The sequence below is a fragment of the Muntiacus reevesi genome, chromosome 1 (assembly GCF_963930625.1).
Source record: "Muntiacus reevesi chromosome 1, mMunRee1.1, whole genome shotgun sequence".
Classification (NCBI taxonomy): Eukaryota; Metazoa; Chordata; class Mammalia; order Artiodactyla; family Cervidae; genus Muntiacus; species Muntiacus reevesi.
Genome location: NC_089249.1, coordinates 197,298,626 through 197,325,325, shown reverse-complemented (window position 1 = coordinate 197,325,325; position 26,700 = coordinate 197,298,626). Strand labels below are relative to the sequence as shown.

Here is a 26,700-nt window from a genome sequence, read left to right as displayed (position 1 = left end):
CTTCACCCTGGAGAACGACAGAGGAGGGGACATGCACACAAATATACACAGGGTTTATTATTTTTAGACGAGTTTCACCATGCCCAAGGTCCCAGGAGGCGGCAACGGGGCTCACACCTTGGGTTCTGCAAACACCTTCCAGTCCTCCAGTTGGCCCATCTTGACCAGCGCAGCCGTCAAGCCCATGTACGCACAGGCAGCGGCTCCAATCCCATAGCTGCGGGCTGCAGGGGCAGAAAGACTGGCATCAGACAGCACGTGGGGAGCGAGGCTTGCCTACGTCCACCCTGAGCACCGCCTGAGGACGACTCTCCCTCTAAGCTCAGGGGGCCAGGGCTGGACCACACGCTCCTTAGGGATGGAGCCCTGGGGCCTCGGCCTTTGAAGGTGGACGTGTGGAAACTGAGGCGGGAGGCGGGAGTCCAGGCTTCCAGGCGCGGGGGCGTGAGGGGACCGAAGACCGCTGGCAGGTCTCAGTCCTGGCCGAGTCTGCCCTCTGGTTTGTGAAGCGGCGAACGCAAGATGTCTGCAGCCTGAGAGGTGCCCCGGGAAGGGGGTTCTGCCTGCTGAGCACTGGGCTCACACACCCCATTGCAGGCTCAGGGGCGCGGGTCAAAGCTGGACCTCAGCCAAGGTCTCCCGGCAAAGGCCAGGAGGGCGGGGCACCCTCCCTCTCTGCCTGGCTGGAAGCTTCCACAGAACGCTCTAGCCAGTGGGCTGGGGCGTTTCTCTGCGTGTGGCCTCCCCTGGCCGGCCGCCCCACCCGCCAGGCTATGGGAGGCAGGAAGAGCGGCGTCTGCTTCCTATTCCAGGCGTCTCTGCTGTACCAGGCTGGCCTGGGTCCCGGCCTCCCCCCGGGGACACAGCCTCTTCTCCTGTGGGTGACCTCGGGCCACCTCATCTCCTTGGAGCTTCAGTACCCCCGTCTGGAAGGTGGGGATGGTGACAGCCACTCCCCTGTGGGGCCCTGGGTGCCAGCAGCTCCAAGCTAGCCCCAACTGCTCCTCCCAACGGGCAGTGACCTTGTGTTCGCTGACAAGACACGGCAGAGGGAGAGAGACATAAGTGAGGGCAGGCGGGGGCCCAGATGTACGTAGTGGGTTGGGACAGTGGAGGGGGCAGCCGTACTGACTTCTGGGGGGAAGGGTGTTCTGGCAGAGGGCACAGCCATGCAAAGGCCCCAGGGTGCTGGAGGAACAGCGAGGAGGCTGTGGAGCTGCAGCAGAGGGAGCAAGGCGGCGAGGGCAGGGCAGGGTGGGGACAGAGCCGGGCGGCCATGCAGGCCACGCCGAGCCACCCGGGGCAGGGGGGGGAGGCAGGAGGGCATGGCGAGGTGGACGCGCAGTCGGTCCCTGAGCAGTGCTCAACCGGCTGGCAGCTGAGACTGAGGTGCTGCCCTCTCCCCTGCCAGATGTATGTTCTGCACACCCACCCCTGATGGGCAGAGGGAGGAGGGTTCGCAGAGGTCAGGGGTGCAGGGCTCACTCACTGCGTGCTCCCAGGGTCAAGCCTCCGGCACAGCCTCCGATGAGGTAGTTGAGAGGGTCATCAGGCTTCTCGCGGACCTGGGCGCTAACACAGGAGGTGAGGCCAAATATGGCTCCGATGGCGGCTGTGGGGGCAGATGGGGCAGGACAGGCCCCGGTCTGAGTCAGGGGTCCAGACCAGTGCCGGAAGGGCCCCCGAGGAGAAGCCCACACGTCACGCAGGCTTGCTCACCTGCGGTGAATGTGTACCGTCCCGTCCTCGCCACTCCCTCCAGGAAGGAGGTGGGGGTTTTGAGGGCAACGCTGTAGGCAGAGACAACGAGGCCTGCGAATAGAAAGGGACAGAAAGGCGGCCAGGCAAGTCAGCCCTGGGCCCTGGAGGGGGCAGGCCCCTCCCCAGCCCACAGCGCCCGCTCCTTGCATTCCCATGGCAACCACCAAGGTGGCTTGGGCCAGGGTGGGCCAGGAAGCGGCTGTTACAGGGCTCACCTGGGGCCCCACAGTCGATGAGCTGGGATCTAACCTGGCTCTCCTGCTCCAAGGCCTGGGCTCTCAGCCCCCTCATCCAGCCCGCCCCACAGGGCACCAGCCCAGAGCATGGCCCCCGCTGAGGAAGGGCCGGGGCCCTGGTGGCTGGACCAGCACCCCAGCCCTGCTCCCCACTTCCAGCAAAGCTCTGTCCCTGCTGCGGGGCCCAGGGCTCCTGACGCCTCCTTCTCGCCACTCGCAGACCCGACCCTCACCACGGCTGGCTCAGCCTTACTACTCTCTCTGGTAAGCTCTTTCATCTCCACCGTTGCCCCAGATGACCTGCCTCTGATGTTGGTTTTTATGTGTGAGGGGCCCTGGTGGGCAGCCAGGCCCAAGGTCCTACTGTGGGGCATGCTGGGCCAATGCTGACCTGCGCCGTGTGTCAGCCTCCTCAGCCAGACCGTCTTTGGTGGATGTGCAGACCTATGCCCACCTGGCTGGCTCCCTGTCACCAGAACAGCCCAATACAGGGCTCCCCATCCTCCAGCTGACCCTGCACCCATCCTCCCCAGACAGACTCACTGTGGGGCCCAGCTGCCAGCACAGACCTGGGGCCAGCCCATCCCAGAAAAAACAGAACCACCTCCTGCCAGGTGACAGGGCACCCACTGCCCTCTCCCTCCTCAGGGCCTAATGGGCTCAGTCCCCTCTTATTGCTCTGTGAGGTGGGGAGGGAGGGGAGGGGCTCTCAGACAGGCAGAGAGACTCCCTTGATGGCACCCACCCAGCAGAGCAGCCTGGAAGACCGGAGGATCTGAAGGCCAACCACCTTCATTGATGCCCCAGGGACGTGGGCCCCGCCCAGTCTCCAAGCCCCCAGCTTCTGCAGACCCAGCAGCTGGTGTGCTGCACTCCCCCACCATGACCTTCCCAGCTGAGCAGCAGCCCTCCAGCCCTGCTGAGGTTCAGCTCACAAGAGCTGTGGGGGGACTTGTCACACGAGACAGGAGCGGTAACCTTGGAAGCAACTCCGAGGAGGGCCAAGACGGCCGACCCACTTCCCAGACAGGGAAGCCGAGGCCCAGGGATGAGGGGAGAGGAGCCGCGCATAAAGAAGGCACCCGTACGCCAGGTGCCCACTTGAGGGCTGCCCAGGTCCAATCCTTCCCCATCCCACACTGAACCCTAGTGTCCCCGCACTCCTCAGAGAGGCTGAAGGCTGGGAAGGAGGGAGTGGGCTACAGTCTGGGGCTGCCCCTGCCCGCACTGTCCCAGCAAGCCCCTTTCCTCAGTTATACGAGGCTCCCACCCCTACCCCAGCTTGTAAACAGACTTAATCAGAGCAGCTCCCCACCCTGTCTGGGACCTGGGGATGCATGATCTCTAGACGATCCTCTGAAGAGGAACCACAGACAAGGTTCAGTGACAGTCCCTAAACCCCAGTGAGTCCTGGGGGAGAACCTTATTGATCCTATCCCTGCAGGCCTGCTTTCCTTATAGCTCAGACAGTAAAGAATCTGCCTGCAATGCAGGAGATCTGGGTTCAGTCCTTGGGTCAGGAAGATCCCCTGGAGATGGAAATAGCAACCCACTCCAGTATTCTTGCCTGGAGAATCCCATGGACAGAGGAGCCTGGCGGGCTACAGTCCATGGGGTCACAAAGAGTCAGACACGACTAAATGACTAACACATACATACCGCATGCCTGTGACCCTGGCCGAGGGACACCCAGTTGCCAGGCCACACTGGGCACAGAAGGCACCCCAGCATCCTACAAGCCCTCAGAAGTCCTTTAACTGGGAAGAGATGACCTGGAAGCCACTGGATTATCCCAAAGTCAAGGACTATCCGCCCCTCCCCCCCCTCAACAATCATTTAGTAGATGACATGCCAGCCCGCTCCCCCAGCCCACTTAACTCCTCAGACACTACAGCCACCACCACCCACGCCCTTAGCACTCGAGGGTCTTCATTGACTTGGCCCCTTCCACAGGTTCCTGTCACCCCCTCAAAAGATCCCTCCTCAGCCCCTGTGCCAGCTCCTGGCTCCCTATCAGTCTTCTGAAGCGACTTTCAGACACTTCACATGAATGAATGAATGCACATTCATTCATTCATTCTCACATTCATTCACTCGCTGTTACTGTGTACCTTCATTCATTCATTCATAAAGTCGTTCATTCATTCCTAGCTACTACCTTGCCCTCCTTCCCTCACTCATTCCATCATCCAGTTACTGTGTGCCCACAACATGCTGGGCTGGGTTAGAGCCCGGCCCCCTGGCCTCAAAGGGGCTCACCATTCCAGAGAACTCAAGTGTGAATTCTCGCTGTAGGGTGCTGAGGGGAGGCAGGGGTGGAAGAAGGGAAGTGTGGGAGGACAGAGCATGTGTGGTTAGGTCCTGAGTGTTGAGTGGAGTTGGCTGGTAAGGCAATCCGGGTGGCAAAACGAGTGTCACACAGCAACGCCCTCGAAGACCCACAGGCCCCCTTGCAAAGCTCCTGGAAATCAGTGACCGCCCCCCAAATTCGAGTCTCTCCATGACCACAGGACATAATGCCTCTGTCAAAGGTTTCCATCTGCAACCCATCAAACATCCTCCAACATGCCCCTCTAGACTCCATTCAAGCAGACGCCACAAACACCCAGCACCCAGGGATTTTGACTACCCCAGTGACCAGCTTGTCATATGTACCACAACCTCCCAGGGCCCAGGAACCCTGCTAGCTCCCCTGCCTCTTTCCGCAACGTTTATCTTACACCAGAGATCCGCATGGCCGGCTCAGACACTCTGACGAAGACCACGTACCCACTCCGTGAGATTATCAGTCCCCACGGGATCCTCTTGGACTCTATGATCTCTCTGCGACCTCTGTGTTAGTCCGGCAACCCCACAAAGTCTATTTAGTACAAGAGCCCCCCCCCACCGTCCCAAGGCCACCCCACACACCCCAACGACGACTACTGCCACCGCGCGAGGTCCGCAGCCCCTCCAGGACGCCCTCGGGCCGCCCCAGTGATCTGACGGCCTCCCTGCGCCCTATACCCTGGGGACCCGGCACGCGCTCACCGGTGGCACCACCGATACTGGTGGTGGCGTAGGTCTTGCGGTGGCACTCGGTGCCTTCGGGGATGTCCCAGTACTGGTGAAGAAGCGTCTTAGCCATGACGGCGCAGCCCTGGTCCTGCACCTTACCGCCCGGCGGCTCCTGCGGCCAAGGACGGACGCCGCTGACTCTCGCGAGACTTCCTGGGCGGCGCGCGCAGCCTTTCGTGCTGGCGGGACAGCAACAAATGAGCAACTTTATTGAGCGCCGCGTAAGTGAACACGGGTTGCGCTTAAGTCCTGGAGTCAGGATGAGAGTAAAGGAAGAACACGTGCAGCACTGGCCGATTTCCGAAGGGGGAAACTGACCAGGATCAGTGAAGGCAGTTGCCGTTATTTCAGGTCAGAAGGTCCTGGGTCAAGAATAGTGTGACCACGAGAGGTAGGACCTAACGAGGGGCGGGACTATCAAAGGTACTAAGCCTATCCACAGCAGAGAGGAGACCGCGGAGCCAAACTCTACTGGAGCGAGACGTCATTATGGGGCGGGAACACGGAGGGATTGTGGCCACTCCCAGCGCCAGTATCTGTGGGGAGGCGTGGTTACGCCCAATGGCCAGTCTTAAACCTGAGTTAACGGCGTGCTACTATTTGGGGGCGTGGTCAGGCACAGAATTACCGTTCAGTAACTAACTTGTGTCCGACTTTTTGCCACCCCATAGACTGTAGTACGCCAGGCTACCCTGTCCTCCACTATCTCCCGGAGTTTGTTCAGATTCATGTCCTTTGAGTTGGTGATATCTAACTACCTCATCCTCTGTCTCCCCCTTCTTCTCCTGCCCTCTATCTTTCCCAGCATCAGGGTCTTTTCCAATGAGTCTGTTCTTCGCATCAGGTAGCCATCAGGAGCTTCAGCTTCGGCGTCAGTCCTTCCAATGACTCAGGCTCAGGGGCTTAACGAGAAAGTGTCCAGTCCCAGTGCTTGGATTCTTAACTGGACGTGGTCTGTGCCCGGTTTGTAGTCCAACCCCTGGGCGGGATGAAGAATGACCATCCACTGGGTGTGCGTCAAGAATCCCAAACATAACATGAAAGGGACTGGACCAATCAGGAGCTGTACGATTGCCTAAGGGGCGTGAACGGCCAATGAGAGAAGCGTAACGGGCTCCAGGGGCGTGGTCAGACTTGTGGGGCCCGACCAACTTGGCGCGTTAGATTCTGAGGAGGGCGGGGCCTGCCTCGAGAGAATGACCAATCCTGTTGCCAGAGCCTGAGCTGGCCACCGGAGGACAAGGCCAACCTGGGGCCGGGGTTTGTTAAGACCTTGGCCAATCTTGGAGCTAGTCGGGGCTCAGGGGCGGAGTTTCCAGTTGCCGGAACCAGTGAGGGCGTTCGGGTTTGAGTACTAGACCCAGCCCTGGAGGGCGGAGCCTAGCGGTGAACCCGGCCAATCACGCCGAACGGGTCTTGAACGGACCCTCGGAGGTGTGGCCCTCCGGGGGCGTGTCCAGGGCCGGTTCCGGGCCACCCGAGGGCGTGGCCAGGCCTGGTCCTCTGAAGGGGCCATGTCAGCGCCGCCGCCCCTGCAGATCCGCGAGGCTAACGCACACCTGGCTGCCGTTCACCGGCGCGCGGCCGAACTGGAGGCGCGGCTGGAGGCCGCCGAGTGCACGGTGCGCGCCCAGGCCGAGCGCCTGGCCCGCCACGACCAGCAACTGAGCGCCGCTTTAGACGAGCTGGGACGCGCCAAAGACCGGTGAATCTTGGGACCCGGCAGGTGGACTTCTCGGAGGAGTTGGGCGGAGGCAGATCCGAGATAGGAAAGGAATACTGGTAGGAGAGACGTGGGCATTCACGTGGAGCTGGACTACTGGCGGGACTGGAAAAACAAACACAAAAATACTTGAATCATCACTATATAAAGTTGAGAGATGTCACTTGGGTGTGGCTATCTAACTTAACAGGGTCCATTTTACCACTAGGCAAAACAGGCTGATCCTGAATGGTACAGGGACCACCAGCTGCCTGATGTAGGTATTGGAGCCATGGCAGGTTCTTGGGAGGATGGGATTATATCAGCGGTTTTGAAGAGTCTTCCTAGCTGAAGATTCAAAGGGATGAGACAAGCGCCCAGGGAAGAAAGTGTTTTCGAGGACCCGGTGGGAAACAATTCAGAGCTGGTTGGACTCATTACTTCATCCTTACTGAGCACCTACCATATGCCAGGCCCTGTGCTGGTCATTAGGGCACATCAGTAAGACGTGTACAGCCCTGCCCTCAAGCACACTGTTAGGAAGTTACAACACAGGGTGATTGGGATGTGTGTGTATGATGGCTGGAGGAGGAAATGGCAATCAACTCCAGTATTCAACCTCATGGTATTCTTGTGTACGATGGAGGGCAACGCGGCTCTAGGAGGGCCCAGAGGGAAGGCTTCTTGGGGGAGGAGCCATCTAAGCTGAACAGCAAATAGGAAAAGATGTAGGGGACAAGGGAACTGCAGGATGAGCTAGGGGGTGAAGGAGGGAGTATGTTAGTCTGCTGAGGTTGCCATTACAGGATACCACAGACTGGGTGTCTTAAACAACATCAAATGATTCCTCACAGTTCTGGAGGCTGGGAAGTTCAAGATCAAGGCACTGATTCAGTTCTGGTGAGGGTCCTCTTCCGGGCTTGCCAACAGTCGTCTTCTCACTGTGTCCTCACAAAGCACAGAGAGGGAGAGAGAGAGAGAGAGCAAGTTCTTTGGTATCTCTTCTTAAAAGGAAACCCCTCATTACATCATGTAAACTTTCCTTACCTCTCAAGGCCCTTTTCTCCAAATACTATCACGGCATAGGGATTCAATCTATGAATCTGGGGATGGAGGTTGGGAGCAGGGGGAAGAGAACCTCTCTGGTGCCCGGGTACCATAATGATTCTGTCTTGCCTTCCTACCAGTGAGATTGCCGCCCTCCGGGAGCAGCTGCTGACCTCGGAGGCTGCTGTCCAGAGTCTGCAGGCTGCCTTGCGCCAGAGGGACAAGCTCATCGGGCAGTTGCAGCCCCGGGCTGAGCTGCTGCAGGATCTCTGCCGCCGCCGGCCGCCCCTGGCTGGGCTGCTGGCTACCCTGGCTGAGGCTGAGCGCCTGGGGCCCCTGCCAGCCAGTGACCCACTCCCTGGTGGGCCCAGCTCACCCCTTGCCAACAGTACTGGGGAGGAGGAAGACAGGGACCAGCTCGAGCCCGCAGTGTTTGGGACCACTGTGTGAGTCCCAGAGAGCAGGTTCCGGAATGGAGAAAGAGGACTCCAGTGGGACTTCTTCTACTGCCTGGCTATCCTTAGGGTTAAGATATCCCAGAGAGGACCCCTCGGAAGAGCCATAATCCTCAGTGTCAGAACCTGTTAAAAAGGCAGGCCAAATGCAGACGAACTCAGCCAGTTTTTCTTTTTTTTTTTAAAAAAAAGCAAAACTTTGAATCACCCTTGTTGGAGAACTGGCCGAGCTTACACACGAATCTAGATTTCTGGCTTCGGGCTGGGCTGTACCTGCCTGGATCTGAGTCCAGGACATCCTCTTTAGCGAGGGCAAGTTTCCATTCGCCCCCTCATCTCTCAAGGCCGGATGTCTGGCCCCTGAAACATCTGAGTTAGAGACCTTTCTTTTTCTGGTGGAGGCAGATGGCATCGAGTGCCGTGTGATTTGGGTCTCTCCCTCTTTTCTCCCCTACCCTGGTTTTTGTTCCTCCGGAAGCACTCTTCATCCTAAAGCCTTATTCTTCATCTCAGTCCAGTGAACCTCAAGCCTCAGGCCATTTCGCATTGGCTATATTCCCCTAATTCTGTCTTCCTCTCAATGCAGGAAGGAGTATGCAGGTGGGATGTGCCGACATGCTGGCAACCAGGCTCCGCTGCCCAGGCAAACTCAGGCATCCCGTAACCTTCTCTTGATAGCATCCTGCCTCGGGGCCTTTACACTGACTGTTTCCTCTGCCTAGAATGCTCTTTCCCCCAGATGCCACATGACTGGCTCCTGTTCACTCAGGTCTTTGCTCAAACGTCAACTCCTCTGAGAGGGCTTCCATGACTGCCTTATCCAAAGTCATTCTTCCCCATTCCACCCTGCCCCCATTGCCCCATTTTACTCCCTTTATGTAACTTTTTACCATTGGAGTGGAAGCTCCATGAGGGCAGGCTTTTGTTTTCTGTCACCAGTGCCTGGCACACCCTAGGGCCCAGCACATCTGATGAGGCCCCTGGCCACTTTCCTTTCAAAGCACCAGCTGGTTCCTTTCTCTTATCCTCAGAGAATCTATTTTTTCACTCCTTATTTGTATGCTGCCCTTGTTGGCCCGAGATGTTTGAGGCACTTTGCTTTTTTATCAGAACAGGGAGCCCTGTGCCTTTCTCTGCTCAGCCCAAGTGCCTGGCCTGGGACTATGGCAGCCGTTTCCTGCCTCCTGACTCAGGGAATCCCCACCCCAGGAACCACTGCGGGGCACAGCCCCTTTCAGCCCAGAAAACTCAGCATCTGTCCTCCGCCCTGCTGAGGGTGCCTCCTGGCGTCGCACAGCGACCCCTCAGTGTGGTAACAATGGCCCAATTTTCTCCTCTGGACGAATAAGGGGGGTGCTGTTTGAGCAAGGGGAAGGCAGGCTAGGGCCTGTCTATGCTCAAGAATAAACCAAATGATTTCATGGCACCAATGGTCCCTCCTCCTCTCTTCCTACAGTGGGGGCTGGAGAGGTGGCTGCTATGTTGCTCCTGGGTCCAGGTGGGCCCCACGGGGTGGGAGCTTGTGCCAAGCGCTCCACATATACAGCGCTGTCTCTTAGGCCACCTATGCACACAGCCATTGCCCCATTTTATAGCCGTGCGAAGTGAGGCTCAGAGAAGTCAAGTGAAAGGGTTTGGAGGGCCCTTGCCACTTTTTTTTTTTAAGTAAAGTTAATTAAAAAACCATTTATTTGGCTGTGTCAGGTCTTAGTTGTGGCACATGGGTTCTCTGTGGTGACACAGAAGCTTAGTTGCCCCATAGCATGTGGGATCTTCGTTCCCCGACTAGGGACTGAACCTGTGTCCCTCGCACTGGAAGGCAGACTCTTAACTACTGGACCAACCAGGGAAGTCCCCCCAATTTTTTATTGTTGAGATTGATTCTCTCAAAGATATGGAGATGCCCAAGCAGAGCTACAATAATTGTGATTACATTTTACATTTCTTTATAGAAAAAATCCCTGACGTTTATAAGCCTCATGAAGGCACACAATGGAGCTATTTCTTTGTGCCTACGCAGAGAATGTTGGGCTGCAGCGAGTCACGAGAATTCTGCAGCAGAATGTCACTGCAGTTTCTCATAACAATCAATGGTGCTGCATCTGCTGTGGCGTGAATCACAGTGACAGGTTGCTTGTGATCCATGGCTTGGCTTTGGTCGGGAGCAGCAACTTCTGACAATACCATTGTGCTGTGTGCAACTCCCAAGCTTTGAAAAGCCTCTGATGATCTCTGGGTCTCTGTGGGTGGGCAGGGTTTCCCCAAACAGGAGCATTTTAAGTCCTGGGAAATCCATTATCATCTTCGATCCCAGCCTGCTGATGTGAGGCTCAGTTGGCCAGATGTCCAGTCTGATGGCAGGCCTTCTCTGCCGGTGGTCTTGGTTCCCCTTGGATTATGTAAGTCAGGGAGTCAGGGGTCCTTCTCTGGCCAGATAAGCGGCTTGTCATGAGCAAGCCCACCAAGTGATGTCTGAGAACCGGACACCAACCCCCAAAAGACCCATGTTGACAAAAATACCATGACTGGCCATAATTAACTACTGAGATTGCTTTGTCCAACTCAACATTGATGTTTACAGCACTGGCTGCATCTCGGCTCAGCCAGCACTGGTCTGAGCAGCTCCTGTTGTACGTGGGCATGGGCCATCTCGAGTCTTTAAACTTGAATTTCTCAGCAGCTTCAGCTGCAGCCCTGTGGAAAGGGGCTGGAGGCTGGTGAAGCCCAAAGAGGGGAGGGGTCACATAGGAATTGGGCCAAGCTTCCCCTCATCTGGGGACTGGTCCCTGCAGGGCTGTGACCCCCCTTTCCTCCTCGTGGTTCTGAAGCGCCCCTCCCCCACTCCCTCCACCCTCCTAACCTGGGTCTTGCTCTCTCCCAGAGCTGGGAGAAAGCAGGTGGGACGGTGGTTGGGCAGTGGTGACAGCAGTGCTGGCCTCTCCTCCTCAGCCTTCCATACGCCCCCGCAGGGCTGTGCTTGTGGCCACAAGGCCCTGGCACAGAGAGAGTTACAGCTGGGGCCCCTCCCGGTCTCCAGGGCTCTGTCCCCTAGCAACACCCCTGCCCGGCAGGATGCACTGCCAGCGCTGGGCAGAGCAGGCAGGAGGCAGGCAGAGTGGCCACCCGGACTCCAGGACAGATCAAGGCAGCCAGTCCGTAGCCTGGTGGCTGAGTCGGAGCCCCCCCAGATCTCTCGCCCATCCAGCCACCCAGAGAGCCCGGAGCCAGCATGGATGCTGTGGATACCACCATGGAGAAGCTCCGAGCCCAGTGCCTGTCTCGAGGGGCCTCGGGCATCCAGGGTGTGGCCAGGTGAGCTTTCCTCTCACCTCTCCCCGACCCCCAGTCCCACGGATCTTTTCTAACACTGTACCCCTGCCCCCCAGATTTTTCCGCCGCCTGGACCGGGATGGAAGCCACTCCCTGGATGTGGGGGAGCTCCAGCGGGGCCTGGCTGAGCTGGGGCTGGTGCTGGACACAGCTGAGATGGAGGGCGTGTGCAGGCGCTGGGACCGCGACGGCAGCGGGACGTTGGACCTGGAGGAGTTCCTGCGAGCGCTGCGGGTGAGCTGGGGGTGCCGCACTCTCCCGGGCCCGTCGGTGTTGGTGTGGAGACCAAGGGGAGCCTCTGTGCTTCGTACCCCCCAGTCACCACCACATCCTCCCCAGCCCCCCATGTCCCAGGCCCGGGAGGCGGTCATCGCAGCGGCGTTTGCCAAGCTAGACCGCAATGGTGATGGTGTGGTGACCGTGGACGATCTCCGGGGGGTATACAGCGGCCGCGCTCACCCAAAGGTGCGGAGCGGGGAGTGGACTGAAGAGCAGGTGCTCCGCCGTTTCCTGGACAACTTCGACTCCTCCGAGAAGGACGGGCAGGTGAGTGCATGCATACCCTGGTCCCTCGCCCACACCTCCAGACCCCCCCAACCGCCTGTCTGCCCCCCAGGTCACGCTGGCCGAGTTCCAGGACTACTACAGTGGTGTGAGCGCCTCCGTGGATACGGATGAGGAGTTTGTGGCCATGATGACCAGCGCCTGGCGGCTGTGAGCTGCGCACCCCCATGCAGCCGGCACCCTGGAGCCAAGGCCCCTCTCATCTGGGCTTGGAGCTGAGCAGCCCTGGGGTGGGGGTGGGGAGGAGTGTGGGGGAACTGAAGCCACAGAACCGGCTGGACCAGGTCTCCGGCTGTACTGCTTGGCCACCAGTTCCCCTGATGACTCACTGGCTCAGGACCCCGGGGGGAAAGGCCCCTTGCCCACATCGTGCTGATCCCAAAGCTCCTTGCATCCCTGCTCAGCGAACCCTGCCTGCCAGCACCCCTACCCCTTCCTGTGGGTCCCCAGGAAGCCAGGCCGCACCTGGCGGGGAAGCCGACAGCTCTTGTGTGAAGCCAGCCGCTCCGAGTCTTGGAAGGCAGCCATGGGTCACCTGCCCAGGTGTGCAGTGTGGGGCAGAGGCTGCCACCCTGCAGGCAGGCCAGGCTGCTTCCTGTCAGGTCATCCGGCTTCCTGAGGCCCCTGGGGCAGGCAGGAGGCCAGCGTTTTAGTTAAAAGTTTTAATGTAGTTCCCAAATACATTTCATATGACAATCTTACATAAATGTTTCAAAACACGTGGGCATTATCTGGTTTTACTTGTCACTAGTTGACTAAGGCTTAAAGCAGAGAAGTGTAACCGGATCTGCTGCGGCGGGGCCTTTGGTGATGTCCCGTGGCTCAGGCACGGGCTGCAGGGCCACCCCGGGGTGCGGGTGGCGTGGCTCAGACGGCCCCCTCCTCACCCTGTCAGGGTAGCTGGGAGGTTTCCTGTGAAGCCCTGGCGCCCTGTGCACAGAGACCTCCTCTCTGAGCCCCGATGTGGGGGGAGGCAGCGCCCAGCTGCTCGTGGCCATGCTCCGGGGGGGCGCAGCAGAGGGCACGCGCCCGTGTGTGCTGCAAGCACGGGTTCTGCCTGCTGTCTGAAACCGCTCTGCTTGCTGCCCCCTCTTTGAAGGCCCCCAGCCCTCGACAGTCTTGGGGGCAGAGACGTCCAGGGCTTGGTGAGAAACGGCCAAGGGCAGGAAGCAGGCTTGCACCTGGGCACCCGAGGATGGGTGACCCATGTCACGGGGACAAATAGGAGGATGTTGCCCAACCCCCCCAACCATGTCCAATGACCCTTTTCTAGATCAGCTCTCCAGGCCCAAGGCCCAACCTGTCCGCACCCCATGACTCGGCCTGGAGGAAGCCCAGGTGGGGAACCCATGGGGCTGGCTCTCGAGCAGTCCTGAGCGCCCCCAGCGTGGGGGCTGGGGTCACAGGGGGAACCAGGGTGCAGCCCACAGTGCAGCCACGCCTGCTCGACACACAGAATTGCCTCACTCGACCCAGGAGACCAACACAGAGCCTTGGGGGCAGAAAAGATCTAAAAATAGAACCCCCCAAAGTCAGAAGGTGGGGGCGGGAGGTAAAGATGGTGGTGACAGATGGTCCAGCAGGCCCCGTGTTACACTGTGAGGCGGCCCGGCGGCCTGGGCAGGCGGCGGGGGAGCCGGCGACACAGGGAGGGCGGGGTGAAGAACGAGGTGTCCCAGTCCCAGTGAGAAGCCGTGACAAGTCTTAATGTGCCATTTCAATTCAAGGTGGGGAGGGAAGAAATGTTCTTTTTCGTTTTGCTCATCAATATGATGAGGTTCGTGTCCCAAACCACATTCAGGCAGTTCCCGAGTCTGCTTCTGAACGGGACGTGCGGATCCAGACTGTGGCCAACCCAGCGGGGAGTGTGGTTCCCGAGCCCCGTGCCTCGATGCTGCCAGGGGTGGGGCGGGCGGGCAGACAGACGGACAAAGCAGCAGGCTCGCGGCGGCTGGCTCCTGGCGCTATGTGCTCCCGGCCGTCTGCCCATCGCCTTCATCGCCAGCGCCTGTGGGAAGCGGTGGCCTTGCCATCAGGTCCCTGCCTGGGACGCAGCCCCGACCCGGGCCACCCTGGGACACCCGACTCACCGCCTGCGGGGGCCCCCGACGGGGTCAGCACGTCGTCGTCATCACTGTCATCCTCGTTGGATGGGGCGGCCCCAGGCTCGGGGGCCGGCGCCTTGGCCTCCTGCTCCTGCTCCACGCGGCTGCGCAGGGCCAGGATGCGGTGGTGCAGCGCCGCGTAGAGCTGGCCGGTGTCCTTGGAGCTGGCCTGGGGGCAGGAGGGCCAGGTGACTAGGGCTCTCGGGGAGACCCCTCCTCAGTCAACGAAGCCCCCAGCTCGGGACTCGGGAGTGGGGAGCCTGACCTCCCTCAACAAACCCTGAGAGCAGCAGGCAGGAGCTCCTGCAGGCGCAGGGCTTGTCCTCCCAAGGGGTCACAGAGCCCACGAGCAGGCCAGCCCTCCTGACCCTGGAGGCCTCCCTGCTCTCCCTGGCCAGGCCCCCGTGCAGGGCGCCCAGCGCTGGACGTGGAGCTGCCCGCTTGTGTCCGGCAGCCGCCTGGCCTGTGCCCGGGGCTGCTCACCGAGATCAGGAAGACCTTCACACCCTGGTCCTCAGTGTCCATGGCCGTGATGCGGATGCTCTTCTCACTGGCCTTGTCCATCTGCATCTGGGCCCACAGCTTGGTGTTGAGGATCAGTCGCAGGCTGCCCTGGGTCCGCATCACTGCAACCAATGAAGATGTCAGTCCTGCCCACACCCGCCCCCAACCCCAGAAAAACAGACACACCTGCAGGAAAGTGTGAAATCCCACGACAGTCTCCCACCTGCCTGTCTGCCGAGCAGCAGCCCCGGCACCCCCACCACTGAGGTGCAGGCAGTGGGTGGAGGTGGTGCCTGGACAGGGCTCCCCAGGTTAATGGCTAGTGAGCGGCAGTGGGGGGGCATGCTGCATGGGGGTGGGCTGCACACTGGGGACATGCCACGTGAAGCTGACACCCCCTGACTGTTGCCACCCACAGGCTAAGGTCCAGCTCCTCCCTGTGAGGAGGAGCTGAACACTAGGAGGAAATGCTGGGGATGACCGCTGCTCAGAGCTTCCCTCAGGAGATGGCTGAGGGCAGCACATGGTGGAGAGAACCTGGGACAGACCCTTCCCTCTGGAAACACAGGTGAGACCTGAGTTCCACCCACAGCCAGCCCAAGGCCAACGTCGTCCTGCTTGACCTGTCCCGGCCTACCCCGCAGTCTACGCCCAACCCTTGAAAACCTGGAGCAGGTTAGATGTGGTCACCCCCACCCAGGTGCCCCCACCCTGCCCCTCAAGGTGAGTTCTGAGGGAAGGTCTGTGCCAAGGGTCAAAGGCTGTGTGGGGTGAAAGGAGGGCATGGCCAGAAAGGACCTCGACGAGGAGGGGAGGGCAAGGCCGCAAGGAGGCTGGTCATAGGCTGATGACCAGGGGAAGAGCCATGAGATGGGGTCTTGAAATCCTGTGCCTTCTCTGCCCTCTGCTTGCACGTTTCCATTAGAAAAATTGAAAGAGAAACAGAGGCATGCCTATGGGCAGGGGTGCAAAGACCTGCGCCCGAACAGGAGGGCCATTTCCATTTCTGTTCCAGTTCTGAGCCCAAGCACATAAAAACACCGCTGAAAGGACACAGCGCCAGCTACACCTGGGCCAGGGATCGACATTTCTGTAAAGGCTGGACAACAACTTTTAATTTGGGAGGATAACTTACAAAAAAAAAAAGATGAATACACATGTCTCACACATATGCAAACACGCTCACACACATTCTTTTTGTAACAATCATACTTCCAGGAATAAAACTCATGTGAAAAATAGTACCAGAAGCATTATTTATGAGTCAAGAAAAATTAAGGCAAATGGAACAACACAGAGACATGCCCACTAAAGAGAGTGAGCAGAGTAAGAGAATCGCCCCACTTCCTTAAAAAGGGCCACAGAGCAGGAATGGGCCTACCAAAACACTCTCGGCAGGATTTCCCTTTTTTATAAGAGATTTTAGCTGATGTTTGATTTCTTTGTTTTCCTACCATAAAACAACTAGCACTTTTATTATCGAAAAATAAGTTCAAAACCTGCTGAATCCTTTCATCTATTTTCACAGTCAGATAGGGAATCAGAGAAGGACTGGTGGTGGGAGCCTCTGGGCTGGGTGGGATGGGTCCCCCAGGTTGAGGGCTGGCCATGGACACATGCCGGGGGCCCCGAATCCCCCAGGCCCCCCACAGGAACCGGCCACAGCTCACCTAGTCGGGACTGCAACGTCCCGTCGTCAGTGGACGCCATGTCGTTGAGTCTGAGCAGCCCCCGGCCTCTTTCCACCCACGACTGCGAGGTCTTGTCAAAGACAAACAGCTTACATTGGATCTGCAACACAAGGCAAATGCGCATGAACCACCAGGTTTAACAAACTATCGCCTGGGGGACACGTCTGGCTCTTGGCCACTTTTCTGTCCTGCTTTCAAGCTAAAATGGATTTTACATTTTCAGAAGAGTCTTTAAAAAAATCACTATGGAAATGTAAATCAAACCACAATGTGGGGGACGTCTCTGGTGGTCCAGTGGTTGAGACTCTGTCTTCCAGTGCAGGGGATAAGGGTTCATCCCGGTTTGGGCACAAAGAGCCTACATGTTGTGGGGCAACTAAGACCTGACACAGCCAGGTAAATAAAAAAATAAAAATAAAAAAATCCACAACGTGACACTGCTTCACACTCACTAGGATGGTTACAACCAAAGGACAGATGAAACAGGCGTTGGAGGATGTGGGGAAAGCAGAACGCTCACACCTTGCTGATGGGAGTGGAAACTGGTGCAGCCGCTGTGGAAAACTGTCCTTTAAAGTGTGAAACGTGGAGTTATCACACGGCCCAGAAAACCCACTTGTACGTATCTAGCCAAGAGAAGTGAGGCAGGTGTGCACTGAGAAACCTGTACTTGAGTGCTCGTGAGGTATCATTCTTAATTCCCCCAAAGTGGAAACAAAGCAAGTGTCCACCAACAGGAGATGGGATGAGCAAAGGTGCTCCATCTGTACAGTGAACAGTGACTCAGTCATGAAGAAGGAAGCTCTGACACATGTTCCACCAGGGACGAACCTTGAGAACACACTGCTCAGTGAGAGACCAGACCCCAGAGACAACACAGTATGAGTCTGTTGACATGAAACGCCCAGAACAGGCACATCCACAGAGAGAGAGAGAGGATTCGTGGTTGCCAGGGGCTGGGGGAGAGGGGGATGCGGAAATCACTGCTGAAGGGCAATGGGCACAAGGCTTCTTTTTTGGGGGGCAAAAATGTTATAAAATAGTGATGACATCTGTACAACTCTCTGAATGTGCTAAAAACCACTGAACTGTACACTTTAAAAAAAGGCGAATTTCATAGTATGTGCACTATATCTCAATAAAGCTGTTTCATGTTTAAAAAAGTGCAGCAGAGACCATAAGTGACCCTTTACAGAGAGAAGTCTGTAGATCTTTATAAGCCAACATCTCTTGATGGTAAAATGAATCTGTGAGTAGGGATAAGCAGTACCACGGAAAACTCCCCAATGCCACATGTATGTGGTTTATAGACACACACTCGGGTATGTGTGGAAGGACAAAGGGCAGAAGGAACCTTACAGCCCTGGACCTGCCGCCCCAGGAGGGGAGGACCGTGGGGACGTGGCAGGAGGGCCGTGAAGTCTGGGCTAAGAGGAGGACACTGCACACCGGGACAAGACAGTCACAGCTGCTAAGCAGGCGGCAGGGAGAAATGTCTGTTTCAGGCCTGTCCTCTGTCTTGAGACAGACCGTGTAGCTCTGGCACCTGGCACCACAGCAGGCAGGCACTCACCTGCAGCACGTTGCTCTCGGCCTCCTCCCCGGTGATGACCTCCACCTTCTCCAGCAGGCACTTCCGCGCCGTCGCCTTGGTGTAGGCGGCTGCCGACTCGGCCAGGGACTCTGCAATGTGATTAGCTAAACGACATTGACTATTGACTTGGTTGGGGGGAGGGCGTGCCTTATGGGATGCCCCAAGGGGACCAGTGCCTCTGGGAGCTGCACCTTGGCCCACAGGGGACTCCGCTAACGCACCCCCTGACTCTGCCAGGAGCGGCCAGCGCAGCTCCGGTTCCCACTCTCCCGGCTCCAGGAAGGACAGAAGATAGCGAGACCTCTGAGGGTGCTTTAGAGCACCCCTCAGTCGCCTCGGTCGGGTCAGATGCCTCACCCACCCCATTCTGGGTCCCCAGACAGGGCCTGGGCCTGGCTGTTCTGAGCCGGCCAAGCCCCCTCCTGCTAACTGGATGCCGGCACCATGGCTGGGGTTCACAGTGTCCCCGGCCACCCTCCTGGGACAGGACAAGCCTACCTTTCTCAGGGGTGGCCTCCTGGGACGAAGACTCGGATCCGGACTCTGCTGCCGTGTTTTCTCTGTTGGCGTCTGAGCTGAGCTCATTTAACTTGGGCGGGCTCTGCGGGGAGCGAAGGGATGCAGAAGAAGGTGGGTGTGTGGGCAGGTGGTCCTAGTGGGCTGACCACTGCAGACAGGAAGCCCCTCTGCTGGGAGGCAGCTCTTGGCACGTTCTCTTCTGGGCAGAGGGTTTCTCTCGGCCAGCTTCCCTCTTGGATCCTGGGGACCCACCCAGCCCCAGCCCCTCTCCACTAAGCACTCGCCGACCATCCTCGGACGACACCCTAGCTAGGCACAGGCCTGCCCTGGACGTTGTATGTGAACTGCCTCTGGAGCCTCTGTGGCATCACCCGGAGGTGGGGCCACCAGCTGACCACAGGCCACCTGGTTACCTTGGTCTGTGAGGCAATTCTTTGACTCCTTCATTGTAATGGAAAAAGGACAGTACTGATACTCAAGAGAAGCAGCAGGGAGCTCCTCAGCATCATAAACAGAGACCAAGATGCCAGGAGTCAGGTGAGCCCCCAACAGCGCCTGAGCCGCCCTCACATACGGACACAACGGGGTTGGGAATGTATGGCTGGGGAATAAAAGGAAAAAAATAAGCAAGCAGGTGACAATTCCAGAAGCCCATCCTGGGTCAGAAGACGACCCAAAGTGTTTTGAGTGCAGGGGACACTGTGGGGGCTTGTCAGAGGCTGCCACCCCACCACCCACCCCATGCTGTGGCCTCACAGTTGGGGTGGGGCCGCCCTCCTCTGGCGTCAGAGGTGGCTCGTGGTGGTCCCAGCAGCACACAGCCGAGGGTTCTGGCCGACAGCAGTCCCCACCCTGCCCTGAGATGAGCAAAGACAGGAAGCGCAACCCAGGCTCCCGCAGAGCCTCCCCGGGCCACCAGGTCTGTCCCTCCTGCCCCCTGCATGCTGTTTAGGCTGAGTCTGAGTTGGGTCTTCTTTCTCTTACTCGGCAAAAGAAAGCACTCTAATGTCGCAGGACACGACACATCAGCCACACGCCACGTGCCCCTGTGACCTGCGGGTGGCTCTGAAAGTCTCTGGGCCCCAGGGATCATCCCCATGGGGTCACTCACCAGCACGGGGTCACTCACCAGCACACGCTCACTCATGTTCTGGCCAAACACGAATTTGCTGCTGGCGGCATCGGCACTGTTGGTTGCATTCTCTAAACTGCAGAGGAGATGCACTCTGAGTGTGTGTGGGGCGGCAGGGGCACAGGGCCAGCGGTGTGCATGCCCGCACACACAATGCGCACGGTTGGAGCAGAAAGCAGCCGAGGCCCCACAAGGCCCAGTGGGCTGGTCTGCCTCGTCAGGGACAGGCCCCCACAGGCTCTGGGTTGGGCCGTGCCGGGAGGCCAACAGGAACCCTCGGCTCCAGTTGCCTGACACCAACTGCTCAGTCACTGTGTCACGCCAGATGCCCATCGTCCCCACTCCGCGGAGAACACCACCACAGACAGGCTGAGTACAGGGGCCAGCCGCCTGCTCCCCGAAAACATGCCCCCGAGACGTGCTGCAGCTCTTTGGGCCCCTCCCCTGGCCCCACACCAAGGAGGTGACACCTCCTACCAGGCTGTGGGCGGGTGACAAAGGATGGCCCTCGGGGAGCGCTCAGCAGACGGCCGCTGCTATGGCCGTCACCCTTTATCCATGTTAAGACATCATAGGCTGCACGCGCCTCCCAATGTGGGAAACACTGAGGTGCATAAAACATGTCTTAAAATAACTGATGTGCCCCACTAACTGGGGGCCAGGCTGCCGAGGGGCAGGTCACTGGTCCCGCCAGGCCTCTCGGAGGCTGGCGTCTGCACGGTGCTTGCCCTGCTGGCCCGACTCCCAGGCAGGGTGTGCCTTCCTCCCCAGACACCCCAGCAGCCAGGCTGTGGGCAAATGCCCCCACCAGCAGCGTCAACAGGGAGCCCGGATCCAGCACCTGGTGACGGAGGTCACTCCCAGGATGGGCTGGACAACCCCATGGGATTGTGGTCCTGCCTCAGCTGTCCGCTGCAGCACACCCCCCAATCCTGGACCCTCCACACCTCTACCAAGTAGGGAAGGAGGGCTGGAGGTGACTGGAGTCTGGCTGCCTGTGCCCCCACCCTCCCGAGAAAGGACTGGGCTGGTCCAGGGACAGTGGGTGACCGTGGGTCCCCCTGAGGCGGAGGCTTCCCCAAGCAAGGCTAGGCACCAGCCCGAGGCACACACCTGGAGCTGATGTACTGAAGGAAGTAGTTGGTCGCAGCTGGCGTCTCTGAACTGGGGTGTCCGGCGTTCTCCATGTCTGCCACGTCAGTGTTCTCATTGATCAACTGGGAAATGAGAGGAAACACTGCTGAGGGAACGGCACGTTCAGGGCCTCAGCCGCTCAGCCCATCTGCACAGGCCCTGTGCCGACACAGGGCTCCATCTACATGCATGCATCCTGGGGGTTACAGTTAAGATGTAAAAACAGCCCATAAGGTGCTAGGGAGCCTTTTCTCCTCTGTTTAAAAAAAAAACACTCAGGCTGGCAACCTGTTGGAATTTTCCACCAATGCTTCTGCACCAAGAGATCACAGATCACGTACAAATTTCATATTTTAAAGGGTTCATCATAAACAGAAGCATCATTTCTCGAGGCTTCTTTTATGCCAACTGTCGTGCTGCCCTGGTTAAACACATTCTCCAATGCAATTCTCCTGGGAACATTGAGAGGTGGGTGTTAGTGACCATGTTCTGAGAGAGGAAACAGAGGCTCAGAGGGGTTAAGAAACCACACCTGCAAGTCACTCTCCATGCAGAAGCCGGGATGTGGCCCTGAGACACCGGGGCCTCCATGAGATGCTGCCCCACCCCAATCTCAAGGCAGCATGCAAGACTCGACCTGAAGGCCCAGGTCTCTCTTTTCCTGCTTCCTGCTCCTGGGAGGGAGCGGCTGCCAAGGGACTCGTTATTTTGCTTAAAGCTGTGCAACATCAATACCTACTTCTGTGTCTCTGGGGGCATCCGTGCTTCTGCTGGACAGTGGGCACCGAAGGAGGAAGAAGCTAGTGTGGCTGGACACGTTCCCTGCACCCCAGACTCTGGTTTCATTTCAGGGCATCCCACCCTCCACGTCACTGACCCTGCACCTAGATGGTTCCTTGAGTGGGGAGGGGGGCATCCTGGGCACTGCAGTGTGTTGGTCAGCATCTCTGGCCTCCACCTACTTAGCATCAGTGGCATCTACCGTCCAGTTGTGACAATGACTGGTGTCCCCAGACCCAGCCTCCAGGAGCTCCTACCAGATGAGCTGATGCACATGGTGCAGAGGGACCTTCTGTCCCCAGGGCTGGGACAGGTCTTCCAGAGGGCCAGAGAGGTGGGGGGGGGTGGGGTATCCAACCTGCAGAGAGCCCCTGCCATGGCCACAAGCTCCCCACCCCTGACTCAAAGCCCCCAGAGCAGACCAAAACAGCTGAGGGCAGCCAGGAGGGGTAGAGCCTGCTGCCTTCTGGGGAGAGAACATAGCGTCTTCCCAGCTGTCCTACTTGAAAACAAACGGCGGCACCTTTCACTGGGGGTGATGCAGCCCCTGGGGGACGATCAGCACTAGTGGGAATGCTTCCCGTGGTCCCCACTGGCAAAGAAAGGCATCCAGAGGGCGGGGCTGGGGACGCTGCTCAACACCCTCAGTGCCCAGGACACGCCTCCCGGAAGTAAGAAGGATCCAGCCTAAACACTGCCAGTGCTGGGAAACTCTTCAGTAAGGAGAAGAGTCTCTCTGGAGATGCTGAAAGCATCGGACACTAACATCTGCTCATTCCTTTGCTGTAAAAACATCAGCCGTCAGGGCTCAGTCACCTCCCCGACCTTGCTCCTGGAGCATGAGGGGGCTGGCTGCCGGGAGCCCCGCTGAGCTCCACAGTCGGGGTTGGGGGTGGGGCCGGCCAGCAGTGCAGCATGCTACCACCCGGGACATGGCCCTGCTCCCCATCTCTGGGAAAATGAAGCTGGGGAGGCAGAGGCAGGATGCCTCACTCGTCCCCAGCTCACCCGGCTCAGCGACCACCTACCTTCACTCTGTCCCTCAAGTTCTGCCCAAACACGAATGCCTGCTGGGCTCCCTGCTCTTTCTTCTCACAGTTCTCCTCCTCGGAAGCACTGCTAGACTCATTTCTCTGGGACTTCTGATTAAAACAAGCAAACAAGACAGCTGAGAAGCAGGAACACCCTGGCCCTAAGAAGCGAGATGAGCTGTCTCACGCCCCCTGCATCTGCTCAGCACGAATCCTGTTGTGCAGACCCTTGGGTGAGGGGTGCTGGGGAGACTCCCTAGGATGGGGCAAGCTCTGGGCAGTGCTCTTGTCACTGGGGATGCTGGTGAAGGATGGTGGGGGGTAGGATGGGTGGGCTGAGGTCACTTCTGGGTCTTCCTCAAGCTCACTGCCCTAGAGACCCCAGCCACCAGTTTCTGAGAAGCTGTAGGCTGTGGGAAGCATTCCTCTTCCAATTCTGCCGACTGTGGTTGGAGGGTGGGGGGCTCAGGGATCGTATGAAGACTGAATTGCACATGTTCATTTTCCCCATCTGAGCCTCAACATTCGGCCGGGGGGGGGGGGGGGGGCGCGTGGGTGGGGAGGTGGAGAAGCCCAGGCAGCATTGTATCTGCCCAAACGGATAGAGTGGAAATAAACACACGGGTGCAAGCGGTCTCTGCACATGGACCCTTGGGTTATGTGTAACTGCAGCTCAGGTTTCAGGTCCAAATTGCCAACCACAAACGCAGGCTCTTCGTTAAATGTCCCGTTATTTTCCAGCTGCTGTGCAATGCTACTGGAAAACGCATCTGGCCTATAGAACCCTACAACTTGTCTTCTTTGCTAAAGAACGATTTCTGAGCCAACTCCCAGGCACACTTCTGTCACCAGAAGCAGAGTGGGTGGAGACAGCTCTCTGTAGAGAGCCGCAGGCCCCCTCAGTGGCACAGCCCTGCTCATGGCCCGTTTCTCTCGGAACTAAGCATGGAGTCCTGGCAGCCTGGTGACTTGGCCAGTCAGCTGTGGTTACCCATGGATCCCTCCGGGCAAATCAGGCGGCCTGAGTACAGGCCAGCTCGGACACGGCCCAAAGCGGCCCACAGCCCACATGCTCGGCAATGCCTCGAGAAGCCTCACATGTGGCACGCTCCCTGCCCCGTCGAGGACAAACCTCAAGTGCTGGCGCCTCATCAGATGGACTTCTCCGGGCTGGGTTGTCAGGCAAGGCTGATGTTGCTGCCCCCGTGCAGTCTGCTGGGATGCTGACCCCGTTGGTGCCGCTGCTCGGGACTGTGGGGAAAAAAGATGGAGGCCATCTCAGAGGCTGGACCACCTCTACTGTCCCTTCCTACCACTGGGGCCCAAGAGTGGAGGGTCTCTTTTAAAGAAGAGGGTCTGGGACTTCCCTGGGGGTCCAGTGGTTAGAACCCAGTGCTTCCATTGTGGGGGGCCCGGGTTTGATTCCCTGTTGGGGAACTCAGATCCTACATGCCACGCAGCGCAGTGAGAAAATTGAAAAGATGACATGCTTAAAGAAAAATGATATGGCATCAATACTGAAAATCACAAATTCTTAAGAGTTTAGAAAAACCCAAATACCAAATGAAAACCTCACAAAACCGAGAATCTATTATTGTTAATTCTATAAAGAACCCTATGAATTTTCAATTTATTTAGACATACTACTACTAAGGAGGAAAAAAGAGAATGTATTTGGGGAATAATTCTGAATTTTATAAAACTAGTTTTACTAATAAAGTCTTTTTTCTATGCACTCCTCTCCCTGGTGGCTCAGATGGTAAAGAATCTACCTGCATGCAGGACACGTGGGTTTGATCCCTGGGTTGGGAAGACCCCCTGGAATAGGGTATGGCAACCCACCCTAGTAGTCTTGGCTAGAGAATCTCATGGACAGAGGAGTCTGGCGGGCTACAGTCCATGGAGTTGCAAGAGTCAGACACGACTGAGTGACTAACATTTCACTTTTCCCTTTTAAGCAGTTGCAACTATGTGACTTGAACAACTTCAAATCTGGCTTTGTTCAGCGTTAGACCAAACAATTTTCCATGTAATTAAAACTCTTCATAAATACCAACTGCTTCTCCCAGGTGGGTTGTGGCATTGCTCCTGATAAGGAGTTCTATTGCAGGGAAAGATTAAGAAAAAAGCCTATTGTGATTAAAAATGAAAGATCAACTGCAAACCACACCTGGTATGTGGATATAGCGGAAACATCGTTTAGGAGTTACATCTAGAGGTTGGGGAGTGAGGCGAGACTACCTCTGATCAGGTCACTCCTCCAGTCTCAGAGATGCACAGGGCCGAGCTGCGTGCCCGGGGTGGGACTCGTCTCTTGGGAGCCTTGGCACCGCAGCAAGGGACAGTGAAACTACATGTCTGCTGGGCTCATCAGGGACGGAAGTCTTGTTTCCCCTGCACTCAGCAGACAGGGCCAAAACCACCTGTGGTGGTACGCTCCTGCGCGAGCTGGCCCCGGGCTGAGACTCACCTGTCTGTGAGAGCGCCTTTGGCTGCGGGGCCTGTAACACCGCTGGGCGAAGCACGCTGCGCTGCTGCTCCTTGGGCTTTTGGCTCGGCAGACCTGGTGACACAGGTTGGCTTGCCCCGGTCCCTCCGACCGCACAGGCAGAAGTGCCCCCCGCCCCCACGCCCAGGCCCTTACAGAAGTGCCCCAAGTGACGTCCCTCCTAGGCTGGGCTTTACAGGAAGTACAGTAAAGAAAGAAAACCCAAGCTATTTTCTTTACAGCTAGACACACACATTCCAGCTATTGTTATTTTTATATGTGGTTCAATAAAAAACTCCATGAAACAGATCTTGCCTGCAGATTAATCCAGGGAGTACGGTAACACTACAGGGGAGCCAAAGGACAGCTGGCCTTGCGGGTCAAGGGCAGACAGTGAGGGGAAAGCAGTGAAGCCACAGCTGACCTCTCAGTGTTTAGGACTCCACCAGGGGTCACGTAAAGGTACCCCTTATATGTGCTTCTCAAAATGCCACGATGAGAAGATCCCTCTGCCAAACACGGGGCAAAGGCCATGAGAACGTCCCCGGCCCTGCACGGGCTCCCCACTGGATGTGAATGGCACCAGCCTGGGCCCCACTCACTCAAGGCCACTCTGCTACTCTGGGTTAACGCTGTGGCCAGAATGCTCTAGGGAGATAGTCTGATGACTGAGGACTGCTGGGCACAGAACCTGAATGCCCCCGACCGAGCCAAGCCTATCCTTTCCCGCCGCCTCCTCCTCGGGGCAGTGGGCTCACTGGATGGAGCACCTCCCGGTCTGAGGGCACTCCCGGTGCTCATACATCAGGAGAGGGAGCCCAGGCTGCACCGGCACTTGGGAGGCTGCCGCTCAGAGCTCCTCCTCGACAGCAGACACCCACCTGCACTGGGGGCCTGGCCGTGGATCAGCGTCGGTGGCTTCAACCGGAACCCACTGCTCTTTTCCTCTACAAGCACAAGACAAAAGATGAAAAGTGGGCCTGCTGGGTCAGGGCAATAAAGTTGGAGGGACCTGGGGCGGCCAAGGCCTGCGGTCTGGGCTTCAGTGGCCATGGGCCTGGAGAACCAGGGCAAATATTTCCAAGTTCAAACAGAGAAGCAGAGGCTGGTCCAGTCCCGTCTGTGGGGCAGTCCAGGGAAGAGGGTGAAGGGCCGCAGGCAGTGCTGGCTCTAGGAGAACCGCCGGCAGCAGAGACTGCAGGGTGAGTGCGGGACTGGTCAGGCCTCTGCTGGTCTACCCAGCTCCCTGCAGCGGCTGAGGGCCCCAAGCACAATCAGGGAGCCCCAGAAGACTGGTTCTCCCCGGGACCCAGCTCCCTGTCCAGGAGGGCACAAATGCTATCGGGAAAAGTCCTGCCATTACTGCAGATGTCCGGGAAATGAGACACGTTTTCTGTGGTGAAAGATCAAAAGAGGCCGATAGCAGGCTTGCTCTCTCCAGATGTGCCAGGAAGGCCCAGGAGGAGGAGGCAGGGCCTTCTGAAGATGGGGTCTGGGACTGACAGCCAAGGCTCAGAGCCTGGTTCAGCTCAGCCACCGGGGCGCCCAGACCCCTTCATTCTGCATCCTC

At 57.9% G+C, this 26,700-nt stretch overlaps 4 protein-coding genes across 7 annotated transcripts in view; 2 read left to right on the top strand and 2 right to left on the bottom strand.

The window, feature by feature from the left end:
- Positions 1-36: 36 nt before the first annotated feature.
- Positions 37-5,210, bottom strand: NDUFA11 (NADH:ubiquinone oxidoreductase subunit A11). Its single transcript, XM_065933515.1, has 4 exons — positions 5,028-5,210; positions 1,720-1,812; positions 1,490-1,612; positions 37-224 (listed from the first exon to the last, which is right to left on the bottom strand). The coding sequence occupies exons 1-4, from the start codon at positions 5,122-5,124 to the stop codon at positions 112-114; spliced, it is 426 nt and encodes a 141-aa protein (XP_065789587.1). The 5' UTR covers positions 5,125-5,210; the 3' UTR covers positions 37-111.
- Positions 5,211-6,531: 1,321 nt separating this feature from the next.
- Positions 6,532-8,254, top strand: VMAC (vimentin type intermediate filament associated coiled-coil protein). The gene is made up of 2 exons (XM_065917952.1): positions 6,532-6,759; positions 7,944-8,254. Exons 1-2 carry the CDS (start codon positions 6,569-6,571, stop codon positions 8,251-8,253), a joined length of 501 nt encoding a protein of 166 aa, XP_065774024.1. The 5' UTR covers positions 6,532-6,568; the 3' UTR covers position 8,254.
- Positions 8,255-8,297: 43 nt separating this feature from the next.
- CAPS (calcyphosine) lies at positions 8,298-12,653 on the top strand. The gene is made up of 4 exons (XM_065917951.1): positions 8,298-11,570; positions 11,645-11,822; positions 11,928-12,134; positions 12,205-12,653. Exons 1-4 carry the CDS (start codon positions 11,488-11,490, stop codon positions 12,304-12,306), a joined length of 570 nt encoding a protein of 189 aa, XP_065774023.1. The 5' UTR covers positions 8,298-11,487; the 3' UTR covers positions 12,307-12,653.
- Positions 12,654-12,799: 146 nt separating this feature from the next.
- Positions 12,800-26,700, bottom strand: part of RANBP3 (RAN binding protein 3) — a 51,070-nt gene continuing 37,169 nt past the window's right edge. For 2 of the 4 annotated variants that reach the window (XM_065917947.1, XM_065917949.1), the window contains 12 exons: positions 26,012-26,077; positions 25,113-25,205; positions 23,775-23,893; positions 22,640-22,753; positions 20,811-20,914; positions 19,695-19,773; positions 18,545-18,647; positions 18,026-18,150; positions 16,432-16,552; positions 14,741-14,883; positions 14,243-14,426; positions 12,800-14,160 (listed from right to left, as the gene is read on the bottom strand). In XM_065917947.1, the coding sequence (XP_065774019.1) occupies positions 14,117-14,160; positions 14,243-14,426; positions 14,741-14,883; positions 16,432-16,552; positions 18,026-18,150; positions 18,545-18,647; positions 19,695-19,773; positions 20,811-20,914; positions 22,640-22,753; positions 23,775-23,893; positions 25,113-25,205; positions 26,012-26,077 (1,295 nt within the window). In that variant the 3' untranslated portion in view covers positions 12,800-14,116. The remainder of the gene's footprint in view (positions 14,161-14,242; positions 14,427-14,740; positions 14,884-16,431; positions 16,553-18,025; positions 18,151-18,544; positions 18,648-19,694; positions 19,774-20,810; positions 20,915-22,639; positions 22,754-23,774; positions 23,894-25,112; positions 25,206-26,011; positions 26,078-26,700) is intronic. The other 2 variants (XM_065917948.1, XM_065917950.1) reach the window with 1 other exon arrangement.